General features: G+C 47.4%; 1 protein-coding gene and 1 long non-coding RNA gene across 2 annotated transcripts in view; one reads left to right on the top strand and one right to left on the bottom strand.

The window, feature by feature from the left end:
- The window catches only part of LOC137144433 (uncharacterized), a 243897-nt gene that overhangs the window by 124052 nt on the left and 100127 nt on the right, over nucleotides 1–19718 (top strand). The window lies entirely within an intron of this gene.
- Nucleotides 14372–16837, bottom strand: FOXB1 (forkhead box B1). Its single transcript, XM_067534642.1, has one exon. It carries the CDS (start codon nucleotides 16835–16837, stop codon nucleotides 15839–15841), a length of 999 nt encoding a protein of 332 aa, XP_067390743.1. The 3' UTR covers nucleotides 14372–15838.

Below are 19718 nucleotides of genomic sequence, written 5' to 3' on the forward strand. Positions count from 1 at the left end.
AGAACGACGCGATCCCACCAATCTGTGCTTGTTTCCCGGGACCAGAACTGCTGCTCCACGGACTGAAGATGAAGCTTGCCGCAGACCAATTGTCCCGCTCTATGGCTTGTAGCAGGGCGGCCTCAGTAACATCGCTATTTTCCATACTGCGGCTCCTCTCTTGCCTTTGAAAATACCGCAGGATAAACTGTGAGCTATTTGTGATGCTCACAATGATAGTGCAGAGCTGAGCGGGCTCCATGTCTCTCTAGCAACAGCGTGCACACAGCATAGAAAAACGGTGGCAAAAAAAAGCAGTTTGTTTGGGACAAGAAGGGAGGGGGAGGGAGCGCGTTGCATCGTGGGAGGACGACAAGCTTCCCAAAAGCCTCTGCGGCTAGTTGCACTGTGGGATAGCGACCCACAGTGCGCTGCTTTGAATGTCGACCCAAGCATGGCGAGTGGGGACGCAAGAGCCCGGTGCAAGGAGCGTGGTGTGATCACGCTCCTGCGACTTCTAAAATTCGGCAGGTGAAAGTGAATTTCTAGTAAACCGATTTCAGTCTGCAGTGTAAACATACCCTAAACTGAGATAAAAAGAAAAATAGATGAAGAGCTTGAGATGAAAAATGTTGGAAAAGAGTAACTAAAAAATCATACCTCCCCTCCTGCTTCTGCACATTTGTTTTTTTTATTTTTGGGGGGAGGGAAGTTTGAGAGGGGGGAATCCCGTGTTCTTCTCAAAGCCTGTGAAACATCATAGTGGTGTAAATAGGCCAATCCCAAAGAGACTGCATGTGCACCAAAAGGGAGGAGATGATTTGCTGCATTATTTTAGTATGTTTGATTTATCACTAACTAATGGAACTTTGACGGTAGCCTTGAACAAAATGATTTCATATGTAGTAAGCCCAAGATTTGGCATCAAAGTCACCTTTCAGTTTGTATTACTTATGGTATTTTCATGTTGTAAGACCATAGCCAACTTGTTAGCATTAATGAAACTTCATTCTGTGCTTCGTTGTGAGATGTATTATTAATGTGCTATTATTAAAATAGGGAATCAAAAGCAGTTATGATGAAGAATGAGCCAGAGAAACGAAACGTTTAAAAAGCCATGCACACCATTGATACCCAAAAAAGAAAGTCTATTTTTCCTAAGCAAAGGCTTACAAGAATGGCTTAAAGATAGCCAGGAGATTCATAACCCCTGGGCTCATTTTGAATATGTGTTAGGCCAGCCTTAGGATTGGTAATTGTCAGATGTTTAAAATGTTTGGATGGTTAGTTGAATTAAACCATTAAAAAGTGAGAGGGTGTGGTTGGTCAGAGGTGCTCCTTGCTACCCTAACTTTGCTCCCACTGAACTCAATGGGCGTTTTACCATTAACACAGATGAGAGCACAGAGTTAGAACAATGCTGAGCAGTTCTGAAGCTCCCATCTAACTTTAACTGAACCTTTGAACTTACAAAATTAAGGCCTTCTATGGTTCCCGTTGAAGACAATGAGAGATCTTATGCTAACAGAGTTTGATGTCTTCAATATGTCAGACTTCAGCTGCTGTGTTTGAGAAGAATCTTTACAGCAATATTGTGGCATTTTTGCCACTGGTAGTTGATTTCCAACATTGGGTGTAAACCATTACACAATGAGTTTAACACACAATATTTATTGGAGGGCAAGTGAGTTCAGGAAGAATGAAAGAAGATTCATTAGTAAGCAAGGATTTGCACTTCCTTAGTCTACAACAGAAAGCAGAGAAACTGAACGCAGTGCAGATACTAAGGCAGACTGTGATATAAAGAGTGGAGAATGCTCCATGGCCACGATTTTTTCCTTAAAAGAATACATATGGGCCAGGAAAATGAACAAGTTTCAGGTCAGTTTCCTTTTAGTCTTTTCATTGGAAGAAGTGGGGTTGCATGGTTTGCCCCTCCCCTTCCAGATAAGAGTCAGGAGACGGTGACCTCAGATGTCCTGAGCTCTCCATGGAAATCCTACAGGTCTCAGACACCAGCAGTGCCTGGAGCTTTTGCACAGGTGCTCAGTGCTTTTGCACATCTCGATAGGACCCATTTGCCCCATGACTGTCTGGGACCCAAGAACCTCTTGGTGCTAACTGGCAGAGTGCACAGAGTTTTATAGTGATTTCCTAGGTGAGACATGCATAACAGCTCACGGAAGAGTGACATGCGGTTTCTACCGGAGCCAGTAGCCCGCTGGTCATCGTTGTCATTGCAAAATGTATGTACGGATAATATTTAAAGAGTTGTCTATACTGAAAATTATGTTCTTAAAGCACACCAGGAGGTGACATGTCTTGGACAGGTTCCTTTCAGGCCAGGGGATCGCAGACATTTCTCTCTCTCTAGTCCTTGTATATTGTTCACTTCATGGTGGTGTATTTGCATATTGAGCCTGATGCTAAGCAAAAGATTGTGAAATTGATGAAGAGGGAAGCCATGGGAAAAAACAGTTGTTATAGGTATCCAGTTTATGGAAAAGAACAAAGGCCTGTCCAGAGATATAAAGGGGTTCCAAGACACACTCTGGATCTTTCACCAAAGAGGCAATCTGACGGTGTGACTTGACAATGATCTTCCATTCCTAAGGCAAGCCTGGTTGTGAAATTCTTGCAGGACTTTGGCTGAGCATTGCTGTGTAAGGCATGAAAAATGTCTCGTTTCTAGAATGCAGGTTCTGATTTTATTTTATATGTAACCACGTGTTTCCAGTTCTTTTCCTCACTATCCCTTGCATCTCTGTACTTTGTTAAAGAAACGTTGAGTTGTTTTCACATACCTAAGTGCTGTGTGTTAAGCCGAGCAGCAATCAGGTGTGGTTGTTAAGCTCGAGTGTATGGCTTCTTTGGAAGCAGATAATCTGTGAATGCAGCAAGTGAAATGGGCTGGATGCTGCAAGGAGACACTCAGAGGGCTCAAGGGTTGAAGTTGGCCTATCGCTAACCTGTAGCGAGAGCGCGGAGCTTGTGTTGGCCGTGGCCAGTGGAGTTGGGAGCTGACTTACAGCAGGCACAGACCAGGCTTCCTCATGCTACGGATGGGTAGTAGAGGTGTCTCACGACTCTGAATACCTCCAGGAAGCGTCACACTTTCCCAACGACCCTCAGGCGTTCCCAAACCGGCAGAGGAGGCCTGCGGACAGGAGAGACGTTAGCTTGTGCTGCCGTATCCCCAAAAGCTTGGAGCAGAAACAGTGCTGCAGGTCGTGTGCCCTCTCTGCCCAGCCATGCCACCTGCACAAGCAAAAAGGCCTGACCTCAGTGACTTGGAGCAGAGGAGGTTTAGACTGAGGAATGGGAGTACCCATTGGCACTGACCCAAGACTATCCCTTTGAGAGTGTTTCTTTACTTAAAAAAAAAAATATCCGAGCCTGACCCTGAAACAGTCTCTCTTATTTTCTGGCTGCTTTTTGTTCTAGGAACCTACAGAAAAGAAGAGCACCTCAGAGAGATTTCTGATATTTTGAGCACAAGAAAACAGCCCCTTAAGACCCATGTCTGGCCTTTGAGCCGATGGGAATTTAACCCACAAATCAAGAGGCACGTATATCTCCCGTGTTTTTTATTGCATAGTAATGGCTTGGGGAGGGCATTTGATCTGACAGTTCAGTCAGATTGGGAGTTCAGGCCAGTTTTTTTCACTTTTTGAGATGTACTGTGCTTTATCATTCCTATTTGAGGCCAGTGAGGAAGAAACTACTGTTCCGTGACTTGGAATTCAGAGACTTAAATCACAGCTGGAGAAAGCTGACCACGGTTTGACAAGAGTTTGACTAGCACAGGCAGAGCTGATTTTGCTTTCTGAGAGTGCCCCTCCATCTGAACACTCAGGAAGTGCCTTTGGTGATTCCTCTGTGATGACTTTCAAACAGGCTGATCTCGAGTTCATGAAAACATTTCAGAGTAACTTGGCCCTGATAGATTGAGTAAAATACTGGAAAAGATGGTGGATATTTTCTAGTTTAAAAAAATGAATCCTCTGAAGTCAGAGCGGTGGCAGCAGAGCCTGGTGATGTGAATATACCTAGACAAAATGGATCCATAAAGGCACGCATGGTCAAAACCAATGTACGGCAGTGGGATTTATAATATAATAAAACAATTTACAGGCAATGCAGACTACCGCTATTGGCCTTCATTCAACCCCCACAAGTAGGAAGTGCAGCAAGACAGCTGTGCCACAGATGGGATTCACCCCAGGGCCAGCAGATGGGGGTAATACCTCTTATCCTTCTCTGGTAAGGGTGTCGGAGGAGGAGAAGGGCAGCTTTATGCTCCATCCAGGCCCCCCCAGGAGGCTGACGCAGAGATGCAGTGTCCATTTTGTCTGAGGCCTGGTTCTGTCTCCTCCCCAGCTGCCTGTACCCACTCTCTGGGCTGTGCGGACCAGCTCTGTCCCTATGCTGGCAGAACAGGAGTTCCTGTGCCCTCTCCCCTGCCCTGCTTTTGGCCAGCTGAGGGTGGAATGCCGACGTTAGGAGCTCAGTCTCTTTGTATGTGATTCCGAACAGGCTGAGCAAAGCCTGTCCTGGGAATCCTTCATTAGCCCGTTGTTACTGATGCTGTCTGCAGATGATTGCTTGCCACCCACCCATATGATTCCTGCCCCCAAGGCCAGCTCTACACTAGAGAAGGTTTGCCGGTATGACTATACTGCTATAGGCAAACCCTTCTAGTGAAGACGCAGCTTTTGCCACCATAATTTATATCTGGTCCCCAAGCGATACCAGCAAAGCCCTTTTCGTGCTTTATAACTGCTCCTGCACTTGCCAGTATAGAAAAAAACCCACCACACACCCTGACCTAATTGCTCTACCGGCAAAAGATTCTAGCCTATACCAGGCCTAAGACTGTCAGGTTAAATGTCATTAACCAGCGTCCTCTGTAGGAGCTTGTCTCCCCCTCTGTTGCCTGCTCCCTTTTGCCCGTTATCATTAAGACATTGATTTCAGAAGAAAAACAGTCCCCGCTATTGCCAGTTCTTGTGATTTTATTGCAAGTCTCGTGATAGTTGGTGTTTTACTTAGAGCTCCTGGAGATGTGTAATTACTGGAGAATCTTAGGGGTTTTGTTTTGGTTTTTTTTTAAGAATAAGTTTCTAGCCCTCATGGTTGCAGGGAAAAGCTTGAAAAAGTGACCCAAGTGTGCACTAAAAGTGCGGAAACCAGACAACAAAGAGCCTGACGTAGCGTTTTTTAAAAACCCTAAATATTTTTAAGACAAAGTCAACATTGTTTGGGGCTGGACTCAAGTTTGATTTTAACATTTGGGGCTGGCAAGATTGGAACCCGTGGACATTGCTCCTGAAAAACAACTTTGTAGTCCTTGTATTGCATTCCTGCTCTTTATCTTCTCCTGGGATTCGACCTGTAAAATGTTAAGAGAACTATAGAAACATCGGATTGACCACACTTGATAAGACCACTTATTGACCAAGTCTATTATCCTACATTTCAGAGGTGGTGCATAAATGATGTTTTAGAGGAAGGTAACAAGAACAAAACTGCGTCTATGCAGTTATGCAATGCTGAGCAGCAAGGAAAAATGCTCCTTCCTGACTTGACCGCTGCAGGCCTGCACCCTAAAACATTGGGTTATGTTGCACTTGCATTAGTTTGTCATTACAAATGTTTTAGTGCTTGTGTCTATTTAATAATCCCAATGGAGTATATGAATTGAAGAGAAAATGAAGAACTTCTTGGGAAGCTAAATGTCATGGTAATGATTTGTAGGCACTTCTGTGTCACTTATCACCCGGGTATCCGAGCATCAGAAGAACCTGCAGATGCAATATATGTGACAATTGCTTATGTCACAACAGCTATTGAAACAATACTAGCATATTCCATTGATTGCCCAACCGAGGAATCTCAGACACGCTAACTTGGACAACAGTGGAGCTGGTGCTCTTTCTTCCTCTCTGTTATTTTGTTCGTTATGGGGTTTTTACACCTTCCTCGAAAGCAGTGGTCTTACACCTTCCTCGAAACCAGTGGTTTTCATACTTTTTAGGCTGCGTACCCCTTTCCAAATAATGTAGCCTGTTGCCTTCCCCCTGGAAGTTCTGCACTGCTGCTGGTTGGCGGCGCTGCATTCAGAAGTAGGTGGCCAGAGAGCAGTGGATGCGGGCTGGGTGTTTGTGATGTTTGCGGTGTGGGAGGACTATTTTTTTAAAATCCCACTCCCGTTCCCACTCATTCCGGCATTGTTTCTGCAATGTTTATCCTGCTCCCACTATTATGGCCGGAGGACTCACAGGATTCCAGTCCCACTGCAGGACTCCAGTCTGCTCATCCCCATTTGCATGAAGACTCCATCCCTCTGCATGGGTGAGCGGGGAGGGTCGGGGGGCTCCCATCCAGTCGCATTGCACAGGGGTGCAGAGAGTGGGTGGGTGCTGATGTAGAGACATCTGCTGAAAGCGGCACATCCAGCTGGTGGTGGGACCATTTTAGAGCTCTGTAGCAGGACTGGGATCCCGTGGGTCCCGCAGGACAAGCTTTCCTCCCCACCCTGGCATGTCTGTCATTAAAGGATTTTTCTCCCTTACCCTCTGATGTGAGCTTGGGAACCCTCAGGGCTACGTGTACCCCAATCTGAAACCCACTGCTCTAAAGCATACGCTACCCATCACTGTCCAGGGCAGAGTACTGGGCTAGATTGACTATGGGTCACGTATGGCACTTCCGGAATGACTGAAGATGGCCTGTATCACAGTGTCTGGAGTCTGAGTGCCAACCTTTGAGCAGACTGTCAAGAAGCAGGGCTGAGGCGTCAAACTGGCTGGATGGGCTATAATTAGACTTCACCAACCCAGAAACAAGTGAAAGCGTTATACCAGGCTTACCATGGAGACACAGAGAGTCCCCTTGAGCATTCCAGTCTATCTTGCCACCCCGGCAAGGTGGACTTAGCGATAGATGGCTGCTTTACACCAAAAATCCCAGCAATGTTAAGATTACTCCTAGTCCCAAGGACCAGTCACTTACCCCAGGTCAGTTTGAACCTCAGATCTTGCACCAAAGGCAATGCTTGTAACCCGTCCTAAAGTAAACTATCTAAGGATTTATTAACTAAGAAAAGAATTGAGAGTTGTTATGTGGTGAAAGCAGGCAAGCACATGAGTTAGTCTCTGGTTCCAGAAAGTAACTGAGTTGTAGTAATCTGTCAGCACTGAATGTCTTTGAGAGCTAATCCAGGTTGACCCTGGGGATCTCTGCTTTTTTTTCGTAGCTCTGACCCTCTGAGAGTCCGAACAGCAGAAGAGATGAAAAATGTTCTTGTCAGCTATCTGTATTTCCTTTTTTCAGAATTCAAACCGATGGGAGCCGCCCTTTTGCACATAGCCTCTTCAAGGGTGTAAAGGGCAAACAAAGACTTTGTATTCTTGTGTCCCGCAATGGCCCATTTAGTTTTGACAGGCCTTCTTGAGGGCAGAAGACAGTCCCTCCTGACTCGGTTCATCGTTTCAGAGAAAATATTTTTTACAGTTACAAAGCAAAACCTTAACTACTACCTGATAGCAGGTAAGAAAGAAATTATAAGTGAGATTAATGCAGACAGCAAGTTACAAGCATTTCATAATGTCTAAACACATTGTTATAAATCCAATACCCAGCCTCACCATACTAACACACAGGTGAAACAGACTGATTTCCAGCAATTCATTTGTCCGTACTCGGCTGAGGCTGAAAGCTTTGGTGCCTACCAGCGTCACAGCTTGTTTTTTTCCAAAATAACACCACCCCATTTTCCATGAAGTTTACAACAGGTTCAGTTCGCGCCCATTCAGAGCTGTAGGCACCTTTACATCCCTTAAAATTTCACATCCCATGGTCCACACAACTAGTTTGCATCAAGAGAGGTCAGAATCAAATAATATCCTCTGCACAACAGGCATTGCCATTCCGAAAACCACTCCTTTCCCCTGAATGAAAACCCTCAGTGCAATAATTAAGGGTTAGATACTTGGCTAGGAACAAAGTGCACAGGGCACAAGTTGAGGGTGTGGGAGACTCAAAGATATCTTCTTATACTTCATCTGTGTGCTAGGCCAGTGCCCCAACCCTCTCATGTCAGAGCAGCCTTTGGACTGCTCTAAATAATGAGGTGTGATAAGAGCCAAACTCAGAGAAAGAGAAACCACAGGATCCATGTTTACGTAGATCTGGTGGTTCCAACGCCCTGCATAGCTGGCTGTGGCTGCCTTTCCAGTCTATAGGGTGGGAAAACATCCACAAGGGGCCGTGAACTTGTTTGTTCACTGGCCCTAGACTGAGGAGAGAAAGGGGTAGATTTCACCTCCCAACTCCTCATTAGCCCCTGCATGGAACCTGAACAGTAGAGCTCTAGGCAGGTGGAGTGCATTACACGCAAGGGCATGCAAAGGCCAGAAACGGAAGAAATGTGGGAGGAGTCGGGATAAAACCAAATTGTAATTTTCTGAGGAGATAATGCTGCACTGACCAGCGTTCACTAGGCTTCAGCAGAAATAGGTGGTAAAATGCAGATGGGTTTGCATCTGTCTGAACATACATGTGCCATCAGCAAGTGGTGTTGGCATGTGACCTTCACTTCTCTGAAAAGCGTGCTGAACATTTCCACGTACCAGGATCCCTTGCGACAGAATCTGCCATTGGGTGGTCGTGGGATGCTTTTCATTTTGCCCAGTCCTGCACTACAGACCTTTTCTTCATAACTGAATGGCGCACTATGGAAGAACTTGTATGAAGTTCACTTGTCTATCACATTTTGCAGGGTCTCGGGCTTTTTTGCTCTTTTTTTCTAGGCAGGAGAGTATCTGACCCAAAGTTTTGACATTTACCCCCATTTTTACCTGTAGGAAGCCTGTGATTCATGTGTTAGTTGAAACTACAGTGGCAAAATTGTTTAGCAACATTGTACTACCATGCACTGCTTTGCATCTGAGCTATTATAAAGGACCCGATCCTTATCTTGCTTACAAGGAATCCTGTTGATGCCAGTGGGGCTACTCAGCTGCGCAGGTTTTGATCCAAAGTTCCCAGCTGAATATTATAATAGGTTCCAGATTTGTCATCTTCATTAAAATATAAAAAAGTGGCAAAAGGTCTGATCACATTGAAGATATTGGGAGTTTGCTGCTGACATCACTGGGAGCAGGAGAAGCCCCCAGATTTGGGCCTGATCCTGCATTATTTATGTACCCCCACCTTTCGTTGAAAACAAGGGCATGGAATGCAAAATCAAGCCCTATCTAGATGTGATTGGTTTTGATTGCATAGTTTGGAAAAAAAATGCATGTAAGCTAATATTTACAAATAAGGCCAGTATGTGCGGGTGTTTTGTTGCTGTCTGTAGCAGTTTTAGTTGGGGGCAGTTAAAGTGCTTAGAGTTCTCCCGTGATATAAAATTATTCTTGTCTGTAATGTCTCTCTAAGGAGCTGCTCTAATTAATGCAAAATACTCTAGTTACTCCTTAATAAATAGGAGGCTCTTCTAAATGGCCCAAAATTAAGATCCTTTATTTAGCAGTGCCTATAGATGAGAGCCTATGTTAACCTTTCAAACACTTGAGCGTTCTCTGGCAATGGTATGTGTTATAGATATGGTGTGAGAGAAAGGATAACATGTGGGCTTGGGTGTCAATATTTCACAGATCAGACCAGAATCCTGTTCATGCTGTATGGTTATTAAAGCTACCAGCAAGGGAAACACTGTAGAAAATTAAACACATTTAAAAGAAAACTGTGCTGCAAAATAAGAAGCAGAATCCCAAGAATCAGTTCTTAGATGTGTGTGTGGTCTGAATTTTACTCCTCTGAAAACTGCAACTGCAGCTTTTCTGTCCTCTTCTTCCATAGCCCAGCTTCTATTATGTACTAACAAAGGAAATCAAAATGTGAGTGAAATATTATTATTTAATAATATTAGTACTTCCTTCATTTTGACCTTCTTGATGGAGTTTATGGAGATGTGGCCTTTAATTGGAGAATTTCTAATTAGAACTTAAAGAGCTTAAAGTACACAGCTGTATCTCATAGTGGTTGAAGATAAATTTAGGTCTTCTATCAAACTTTTAATGGTATCATGCCTTGGTTTGTATAAGAAACAAGAGAATACAATTCAGAAAGTATAAAATAAATTAATGATTTCTATATTTGAGTTTAACGTTCCCTTGTAAGATACATTGCAAACACAGATAACCCAATATAAATCAAGCAGATAATACCAAAAACATCCAACCTCTGGTCATATAAGTTGAATTTTAATTTTATCTTGGAAACAAAATGCACCTGCAGCCAGTTAAATTCTAAGGTGCTTGGCTGTATTTTCCACAAACTGTGTTGCAGGTATATATGACCGTTTTGGACTGTAATGCATGCTTCAGAACTGGCTTTTCTGGTGTGCAAATATTTTCTTTACAAATTTTTACCAGGACAGCTACATGAATAACACGGTGGGTGAACCTAAATGCCGATTGCACTGGTGTAAATCAGGAGTAACGTAAAGCCAGTGAAGCGTGTCTCTTGTAAATCCAGAATAAGTGAGATCAGAGTCAGACCCTTGAGTATTTGTTTGCTTTCTTTCTTTCTTGTGTATTTAGGTCGCTTTCATGCAACGGTTTCCAAATCTGAAAGTTATAACTTGATGAATGAAGAGGCAGGGAGGTAATAAAAGTCTAGTCTAGCCAAAAGGACAAGGAATTTCTATAGACACATCTGTTTGCATGTATATAGATACAATATACACATACAAGATGAACTATCCTCAACCGAGTAAAACAGCAGTTCTGAGATTTGCAGCTGTAGAATTAAACCATTGCACGAGTTCCTCATGAAACTGCTATATTTCACCGAGCACATTTAATCAGCTTTCGCCCAGAAGTTGATTCAACCCCCCCCCCCCTTCCCACCCCAATCCGTCCCTCTTTTAAATACAAGTATGATAGCTCAGCGTGATAAATCCTGCTTGTAAACCCTGAGCCTTTTTCCCAAACGGGGGTGCCCGTGCAACTTGCACTGTAGTGCAAACAGACCCGAAAAATGAGAGCGAGGGAGAGAGAGAGGAAGGTAAAATGAATTTAAATTCCAAAGGGGTTTCAGAGCTGGTTTCCTAGTCCCCGAGTCAGCTATGTGTTTGTGAAAATTCAGCCTTTTTGTCTCTTAGAAAAAAAGGGGCTAAATCTACATCGGTGGCCCAGTCTAGGTTTGCCATTCTTTGCATTTTCTATTCAAGTGAATGAGAGTGAATGAAGTGGCCTGGGACCCTTTATTTGATCTACTCAATTGCATAAAGTGACAGAATTCTAATATATTTGTTTAATGCTCTTCAATGGGGCTTTCACTTGCTCGTTTGCAAATGAAGCCTCGAGCTGCAAAGTTTTGTCCTTTTTCATCCTCCCCTCTTTTTGGCAGAGGGACATATTTCATAACTCGGGCCATGGTTTTGAAGTGAGCTCGAGAGGAGTTTTAGACTCGAAAAGTGGGAAATAAAGAAACAGATGTGAAGTTATTGTACATTCCGATCGTGGGCTCTGGGGCTATTGTAAAGCCACTGCAGGCGGTCCAAAGCCTCTCTTTTTCATGCTGTAATTGAAACATATTAATTAGATAATTTGTTGTTAGTTTAAAAGAAACAAATACAGCCCCTCCAAGGTTTCCACAGCCTGGATTCCTTTTGGTTGTGGTTTAAAAAAAAAAAAAAAATCCACCGAGTGACATTTATCTTAAGATTTAAAGATAATCCTGCCCTGAAATTTACGAAGAGCTAAAATTCCCGTTCACTTTGCTAAGGGACAGTAAGAAAAGGGAAAGGGGTGCTGGTGAAATTCCCTTACAGGGATCGCGGTGAGTTTCCTTTCTCGCTACCTGGCAAGATTGCCGGAGTCATCCCCAACAAGACACGATCAGAGGCCAAAACTTAAAAACTGTGGAAAGAAAATCAATATTCTGTAGTGTCAGAAGGCTCCTGGCTCCTTTCAGTGAGGGGAGCCGGTCCTGCTGGGTTGGAGTCTTGTCTCACAGCAGACTAGAATAAGAAACATCCTGGGTAGATCACTAAAATAGACCCAGGCTGTATGCATTGAAAAGAAGCAAAAACCGGAGTGGGCAGCCACGACTGGGTTTTTGCCGTCTTGCCTTACACCCTGGAGTTGGACTACGCTTTCTTTTTTTTAAAGAAAAGCTCTCTCTCTGAAATGAGGTGCCCTTTACATCCGAATACGCTCCGTTTACAACTTATCAACCACCAAGATAATCGCAAAGCACCCCTGAGTGAAGTCTCCCAACAAGATTCCTGCTGGAGAAGCTGTGGTGTGTGTTTCATTCCACACAACACCCCCCCCCCCCCCATTGTTGTCTTTTGCTGTTTTATTTCAGATCTGAGTTTATTGACTTTGGACTTGAGCCATTAGAGAGACTTAACAAGACACAGCAGTAAATTCAAGGGGCGCTCTGAATCGCTTATGGGTTGCCATACCTTGGAAATAAACCTCGAAACCTTTAACAAGGAACGAGCAGAAAGGATGCCCTGTGAGTTTTCCATGAACATTTACATCGTCAGCGCTCCTTATGGTCCCTCTCTGGTAGCTTTGTGCGAAAGGCATGGCCAGGAAAGCCGTGCATGTGGCCAAATGCAGGGATCACGTTTGCAGATGTAAAAATGGCATTGAAAAGCTGATTAGAAAGGAGATAAAAGAGAGGAATGGTTTTTGAAAAGCTAATGTGCGATTCCTTCTCTCGGAGGGATTACAGGGAAAGGGGCTACCACACCGTATAAACGTGATCATTTCTGAAAGGTGGGAACTTTGCTGCTCATGATCCCGACGGACTTCCGCAGAGTTTAAAATGACCCCGAAAGGGTAACTACATGCAGTCCTGTCTTCTCAGTTGAGTTCAGATTTCATCACTGAGGTTTTTTTTTTTTTTGGACTGTTGGATTTAGAAAAAAAACCAAACCCCAAAACCTCGTAGGAAAATGTAGGTCATCGCTTGTGTAGGAAAAGTTTGTCGAGTTTTGTGTCCCTTGATCTGCTGATAAGTTTTGAATGCTTTCTTTAGCTGATCGTGTTGATATAATCGTGGGTTGGACTTGATGAATGAGTTCAGTTGTCCCCCATCTGACAAGCGTTAGCAGCTTCATGCATTTTAATCAGCCCAATGATTCATGTATTTTCCACCTTTTTTTCTGTGTGTGGGATCCGTTCTTTAAAAAAAAAAGTCGCAACCGGATTAATTATACTCTACATTAATCTTCAAACTTTTTGCAAGGACCTTCCTCTATGTATTTAAGGGAGCTGGGGCTGTCGCGTTCTCTCGTGTGTCTACATCTACAGATGCAGATCGATAGAAATGTACCTCTTTAAAATCGTTTTCCATGTATTAGTGCATCCTGGAGGTTCCTTAGACTACCATGTCGTTTTTTAAAAAAAATAAGTATTTAAGTATCTCATTGTATGTAACTACATTATTGGAACAGGCTCACATCTGAAAGGCTAACCACACTAGTTTTACTCGATTATTTCATTAGTTTGAATGCTGGATTCTCAATAATTCTGTACAATCCTTGCAAAATCCTAAAAAGAAGTGAAAAAGAAACGCGTTGGAAACTGAAACTGTATTCCAGACAATGTAGTTTACATCCATTTTCTTTATATAAAAGAATGATCTGTTGATTTACAGATACAGGAATAAAACTGAATGTTACAGTTTATAATGTAGGATTTTTTTTTAAAAAAAAAAGTGTAATATAGATGGAGAAAGAACAATAGCTGACAATTAAAATACTTTAAGAGGTTTAACTCAAAGATCAAATACGATGCAACGTTTTATATTAAGGTTTGGGAATATTTTGATCTGCCTCGTGCATTACAAAATTCTAATGCTTCTAGTCTTAGAAAAGTATTCAGTCCTTTAAAGATTGTTTTGAAATCTCTGATTTGCAATCCAGTATTTCAAAGGTTCATTTATTTTTTATAGTTATTCAAGAAAAAGTATCTATGCGTGTGTATTGTATGCATATGCGTGTATCTATGCACAAATATATAGTTAGTATATAGGTATATAATGCACACAAATACATACGTGTGTGTGTGTGTGTGTGTGTGTACACACACAGTATATAACATGTTATATCTACTAACGTAGTGTATGAGCTATAGGTTGATTTCCATTTGGTAATCGTGAGAATAACCATCTTATGTAGAAAGCTACTGTATTTGAATACAAATTATATTTATATTGACACTCTTTTCCTCCCGTGAAAAATGTATGTAAGATGATGTAAATAGTGCATTTCCCCCCTAAATTAATATTCTTACTTTCCTGGTACAAACTCTTCAAAAAGACGAATAAGAGAGTAAATCTGAATTTACATATTTTAATGAGAAAATAGTATTTGGACGACTAGGTTCATAATTTAACGTAGACACTTTCTTTCTTTCTTTCTTTTTTTTTAACCTTTGTCTTAAAACAGGCATGCTGGGAACAAGAACATCAATATTTAAAATGTCATGCTCATTCTGTACAGGAAAAAAGTTAAAAAGGAATTTCTTTACAGCTGCGATAAACACTACAACGTTTTGTTTTGTTTCTTCTTAACTTAAGCAGTTCACAACAGTTCGGTTTCCAGCAAACTACCTAAAACTAGAAAGGAGGATAGCAAACAAAAGTGCATGTTACACATTTGATAATCATTCCTATTCACAGACATTTACAGTTTTCCCCAGCCCCCTCTCAGCTTGTCTGAAAAATCCCAGCAGAAATAGCTCCCCTAGTCTGAACCTGTTGTGTTACTTCCTTACACTTTACCAGGGACTTGAGCAGTTTTACATAAGCTACCTGGTCTGGGTGGTAGTGGATTTGGTTTTTGTTTTAATTATTATTTTCTTAAACCATAAATAAATAGCTTTTCAAAATCGAAGTTATCAGAGGGTTAACAGACAAATTAATCCCCCCTCCCCTTCCCCCTGAAACTTAAACGGCCACATTACAACAGGTACCGCGACAGAGGACCTCATCTGATTCCCAGGACAGATTGAAGTTCAGTATTTACATTAGAACAGGCGTTCTGTAAACAAAATACGTTTTCGGTGTGAACCGATGTCTTGCCATTTGCACGGTTTCCTGTCCCTTTGTACTTAATACACCTTCTTCTCTACAGAGCCGGATCCACTGTGTAACTTCCCCCAAACAAACTGTGCTCACCCCACTAGAGGGGGAGAAGTGGCACGCTCTCCAGTTAGGGGAACCTGTGTAATACTTTCGGTGTAATTCGCTGCTCGGTACGGAGCTGACAGTAGATCGAAGTGATTTTTAAAAAGTAATTCACCTCCTGATTCCTGCGGCTCCTGCAATCTGGCCCTGCACAAACTCTGGTTTCTGTGAGTTCGCTTTTTGTTTTATAAACGACCCTGAAGGGTTTCCACAATCCAGCCCCTTTGTCACTTGCAAACACTTCGCAGTCACTCCAAACCGTTTAAGGCCAGGTCCTGTGTAAAAGCGCTGCTCTTCCCAGACAAAGGGAGGAGAAGAGGCGAGGCAGGGCTGTCTAACTCTCCAGCCAGCGTGTCCGGGGGTGGGGGGGAAGGTGCCTGAAGTACCTCCGGAAACCTAATGCTGCCGCCGGCCGTGTAGCTCAGCGGGGCAGGGACGGGCGTGTTTTCAAGTGTGTAAAAGGCAGGGAAGGACCAACCAGCCCAGCGAGCCCTGCACCGAGGGCCCGACCGCCGGGCGAAGCGAAGCCCGCTCAGCCAACCTCCCGTCCTTCCCGCGGGGAGTTCTCTGTCTGTCTGTCCGTCCCCTGGAGGAAAAAGAAAACTCGGCGGGACCGTGGGCCGGGGCCGGGGCGGGCGGGTCAGTGCACGGCGACCGAGTGCAGGGCGGCGGGCGGGCTGGTCAGGGTCTCGCTGGGCGTCGCCGGGCTGCTCTGGCTGGTGGCCGTCTGGGAGGAGGTCGGGCTGAGCGCGGGGGGCGAGTTCGAGAGCAGGCTGGGCAGCGGGGCCGGCAGGGCGGGCAGGGCGGGCACGGCGGCCGGGGCGGGCTTGATGGGCACCGGGATGGCGGGCAAGGCGGGCCCGGCGTGGCAGAGCGGCTTGAGGGGCACGCCGTAGGCGCCGTACTCGCCGCCGGCCATGGCCAGCGGGGCGGCCGGGTCCATCAGGCCGGAGCCGTAGACCGGGGGCCAGGCCGGGCCGAGCGAGCCGCCCACGGCCGCCAGCTGGTTGGGCAGCGGGTAGGCGGCCGGCCCGGGCGGCAGGGCGGAGAAGGCCAGGCCGCCGGGCACCTTGTACTCCCGGGCGATGATGTTCTCGATGGCGAAGGGGTGCTTGAAGCCGGAGGGCGGCGGCACGCCCAGGCCGTAGGGCCCCATGGGGGGCAGGTGCGGGCCGCCGGCCGCCAAGGCGCTGAGCCGCAGCTTGGCGGCCGCCGCCGCCGCCGCCGCCTGCTGCTGCTGCTGCTGGTGCTGCAGGAACTGGGCGGCCTCGGCCGGCTTGGCCGGCGCCAGCGGGTCGGGCTTGAGCACCTTGAAGCGCTTGCGGCGGCGCAGGAAGCTGCCGTTCTCGAACATGTCCCCGCAGCTGGGGTGCAGCGCCCAGAAGCTGCCCTTGCCCGGCTGGTCGGGCCGGCGCGGGATCTTGATGAAGCAGTCGTTGAAGGAGAGGTTGTGGCGTAGCGAGTTCTGCCAGCGCTGCGTGTGCTCGCGGTAGTAGGGGAAGCGCTCCATGATGAACTTGTAGATCTCGCTCAGCGGCAGCATCTTCTCCGGCGCGCTCTGGATGGCCATGGCCGTCAGCGAGATGTAGGAGTAGGGCGGCTTCTGGTCGCTGTAGGTGTTGCGGCCCGGGCGAGGCATGCTGCCGGGCGGGGGGAGTCGGGGCCGGGCGGCCGGCGCGGAGAAGAGCCGGGTCCGGAGCGAGAGGGGGAGGCGGGGGAAATGACCCAAACCCCTCCAGCCCCCCCCGGGGTGAGGCGGGGGGAGGGGAAGCGACCACCCGCTTCTCCCGGCTGAGTGGGTGAGCTCGGCGCTGTCTACCGGCGGCTCGGCGCAGGAGCCAACCTCCCCGGCCGGCGGTGCCCACCTTAAAGTTGCGGGAAGTTGGCGCTCCGCATGCGGGGTGCAGCGGGGAGTCCGCTCTGCGGGCCCCGAGCCGCCCGGCCGGCTCTCACGCCCCCCCGCTCCGCTCGGTCTCGGTGCCGGCTGGGCTGTGGGGACGGGATCCCGCCGGCTCCGGCCCCTGGCCGCCCTTCTGCTCGGAAGGCGGAATCCGGAACGGGCTGATTTCACCGCCGCCGGGAGCCGGGCTGGAGCCGGGGTCCGCTCGCTCCGCCGCCGCGGCGATGAGCTAAGTACTTGCCTCCATGTCCTGCCTCTAACCATCTGATAGTTTTATGCGGTGACAGGAGCAGAAAAGACCCCCGCCGAGGCGCTTCATTAATGTGCCACTTCTTGGCTATCATCTGACAATCGCCTTGGGAGGGGGGGAGGCGGGGAGAGCGGAAAGAAAGGCATGATCTGGTTTCATTTGCACCTATTTACATGGGCACCTCGGGCCAATGGGAATCATTTCCATTTGCAGACAAGGCGAGGGGCGGAAAGGCTGAGCCGCCGGAATGGAAGTGTGAGGGCGCCCGGGCCGAGTGTGCGTGCGAAGGGATGCACCAGCCTGTCCGCCGGGGAGCTGAGTGTGCAATGCACACTCACAAATGGAGCCGCTGGCACGGACATGGCTCGGCTGGGGTGGTCGGTTTGTCCTGCCTTGTTAGCTGCTTTGTAGCGTTGGCTAATTTAAGGCAAGGCTTTCCCCTTTCTCTTTGCCGAGTCACACGGAGCCCACGCCTGGTTTCCACGGGGTTATTCTGATGAAAATACCAGGTCGGGGTCTGATTTACCAAACACGGCGAAGTGGTCATTGCTCTGCCCGCTACTCGCCCTGAAATTTCGAAACGGGCGTTTGTCTTGTTACCAGCAACCTCCCAAAGCTGTGGTCGTGCTGAAAAGAAGACCCGCCGGGGTTGTTTTAGGTATTGGATAGTCTGATCGTGTAAACTGCCTCCCCGTTTGATTTCAGACCGGTGGCAGTTTTCCCGGGTCCCAGGCGATACAAGGATCAGCTGTGACTGTAAACCGAGGTCTAACCCTAGTTCCTGTTCTAACCAGGCAACCCTCAGGTCCTAGCTTCGCGTTCCTGCGGGCAGTCCGGTTTGAGAACCGGATTAGCTAGTCCCTCCGCCTCGTGAACGGGTGAAGTGGCGTTTCCTCTCCCCGCTAGCGCTTCGGAGTGGAACTCGACGGGTTCTGTCCTGGGAAAGTCCATTCAGAGACCGGTAATGTGCTGGTGTCCGGACACGTCTGCGTGTGTGTGTGTGTGTGCACACAAGTCTATACGTGTGTGTGTGTGTGTATCTATTGACACACACACACACACACACGTTGTTCAAATCTGGACTCCCGTTCATTATATTGCAGGGTCCCTTCTATCCCGGGCCCGATCCTTGAACCTTTCCCCCGGTGTGCAGTCCCCCGGCCGGCCGGGGGCCCGCTCCGGGGAGGAACGCTGCGGGATCAGGCCCACAGGAGGGTCCAGGCGCCTGTCCCGTTCAGAGGAGGACTTTGGGCGATTAAACAGCGGCATTAACACTGAGACGGCTGCACGGCGCGGCGCGCCCGCTTGGGATGCAAGCGCACGGCCTGCGGTATTAGCAGCAGTGCTGGAGGAGGAGAAGGACGCCACCTTCTTAATGCCGCCAACGTAACGGCGGGGGAGGGGGAGAAGCGCCTGCCTCTGTCTGTCTGTCTGTCTGCACACCGCGACCTGCCGAAAGATGCTCTCCGCTGCGCGTCCATTACTAATCCCAGGGCTGGCGGAAAGTTACGGCCGAGCAACCCGCCCTGCATTGAGTTGAACGCTCCTGTGTGATGGACGCAACGTTGTGTGTGTGTTGTGTGTGTGTGTGTGTGTGTGTGTTAACTTTGTGCTCCCCCCCGAAATCGGGCTGGACAAGTTGCCTCTCATTCCCTTCTCTCGGGGCTGGAAGCCGAGGAGGGAATAGGTGCATTTCTGGGGCTCCAAGGAGTGTGCTGTGTGCTTCCTCCCCTCATCGCCCCGCACCGTGCAGCAGGCTGTGCGGGGAAAGCCGGGCCCGGGCCGCTACCCAGAGTCAATATTCGCCCGCTTCGTCACACTTACCCGCCTTGTTCCGTTAACAAACTCGGAGCTCTTCACCGGGTCCTTTCAATTGCATTGGGGGGGGGGGGGAGCGCCAAACCTTTTCTGTGTGTTGTTGGAGTGGGAGGAGATGGGATGGGAGGTGAATGTGATGTGAATGTGTTGTGGTGTGGTGTGGTGTGATGTGTTGTGATGTGTTGTGATGTGGTGTGGTGTGGTGTGAATGTGGTGTGATGTGGTGTGGTGTGGTGTGGTGTCGTGTCTGATCGCTGCCGCGCTGTGAAATCAGGCCGAACTCCTCCTTTAGGGACACACGGGGAGAATTCCTGTGCGCCCCGCTCCCCAAATCTTGGTGTTCTTACTATTACCATCCCCGGCTTGGGCTGGTCTCGGGGGGGCACCCTGTCACACTCATTCCCCCGCGGAAACACAGCACGCATTCACAACGCGAATCCAGCTGGGTTTGCCCAAATCCCATTTCCCCACAGACACAGACCATTCGGCTCCTGCTCCCGCCTGTTGCTCCGAGTACAAACGATGCAGGTTTCGGAGCCGCCGGATTTCTTT

This window comes from Emydura macquarii, unplaced genomic scaffold (assembly GCF_026122565.2).
Source record: "Emydura macquarii macquarii isolate MOO-44397 ecotype Brisbane River unplaced genomic scaffold, CSIRO-AGI_Emac_v2 contig_3451, whole genome shotgun sequence".
Taxonomy (NCBI): Eukaryota; Metazoa; Chordata; order Testudines; family Chelidae; genus Emydura; species Emydura macquarii.

Excerpts from the sequence above, each read along its gene's own strand:
- FOXB1 (XM_067534642.1), bottom strand. The coding sequence starts at position 16,837 with ATGCCTCGCCCGGGCCGCAACACCTACAGCGACCAGAAGCCGCCCTAC.